We start from the raw sequence: 760 nt of genomic DNA on the forward strand, positions 1-760 counted from the left end.
TGGGGAGGTTTGGGGGGGGGGGTGGGTCTGGGGAGGCGGGGCTGGGATCTTGGTGGGCGTGGCCAGACCCTAAGTCCATCTGCTTGCCTTGCAGAACCTGGGGAGGAGCCACGGCGCCCTGCTCACCCTGAACCTGGCACATAGGCACCAGCCCTGCATCTCCCAGAAGTGGCGAGGGCATTGCTGTTCCCCAGAAACCCACTCTGTCCCCACCCTACTTTGTACCCTTTCCCTCACTTGCTAGGGCTGCGGCTTCTGACTTAAAAGACTAGGGCTGGTCTGTGTTTGCTTGTCTGCCCACCTTTGGCTGATGCCCAGAGTCCCTGGGCACTTGCTGCCTGATGCCTACCCCTGCCAGTCATTCCCCCATTCACCCAGTGGGTGGTGGGATGTGAGAGAGCTTGCATTGGGAAATCTAGTAAATGGGGGACAAAGGTTCATCCTTCACAAGTCTACTCCCTAGACCCTCTCCCCTGGGCACAGGAAACCCACAGGGCAGGACCCTAAGATCTGGGGAAAGAGGGTACTGAGAACTTTAAGTGCCCACAGATCCTTCTCCATCCCCTGGGGACTTCCAAGTCACCACCCCTCTCACTGGCTTCTACCAGGGCCCAGGATTCAGGCATCCTTTCCACAGCCTCAACATTTTGGAAATCTTCCCCTTATCAACTGCTCCCCAGCCTGGGTGCCTGGAAGATGGACTGGCAGAGGCTGCTTTGTTGCATTTTGTTTGTGCTTTGATGCCAGGGAAGCCGCCTAG

General features: G+C 57.6%; 1 protein-coding gene across 1 annotated transcript in view; it reads left to right on the forward strand.

Annotated features, from left to right (window-relative positions):
- Positions 1-760, forward strand: part of PPP1R1B (protein phosphatase 1 regulatory inhibitor subunit 1B) — an 8,797-nt gene extending 8,037 nt beyond the window's left edge. Inside the window, exon 7 of the mRNA XM_007465160.1 lies at positions 95-760. Within this exon, the coding sequence (XP_007465222.1) occupies positions 95-144 (50 nt within the window). The 3' untranslated portion in view covers positions 145-760. The remainder of the gene's footprint in view (positions 1-94) is intronic.

The sequence above is a fragment of the Lipotes vexillifer genome, unplaced genomic scaffold, assembly GCF_000442215.2.
Source record: "Lipotes vexillifer unplaced genomic scaffold, Lipotes_vexillifer_v1.1 scaffold591, whole genome shotgun sequence".
In the NCBI taxonomy this organism is placed as follows: domain Eukaryota; kingdom Metazoa; phylum Chordata; class Mammalia; order Artiodactyla; family Lipotidae; genus Lipotes; species Lipotes vexillifer.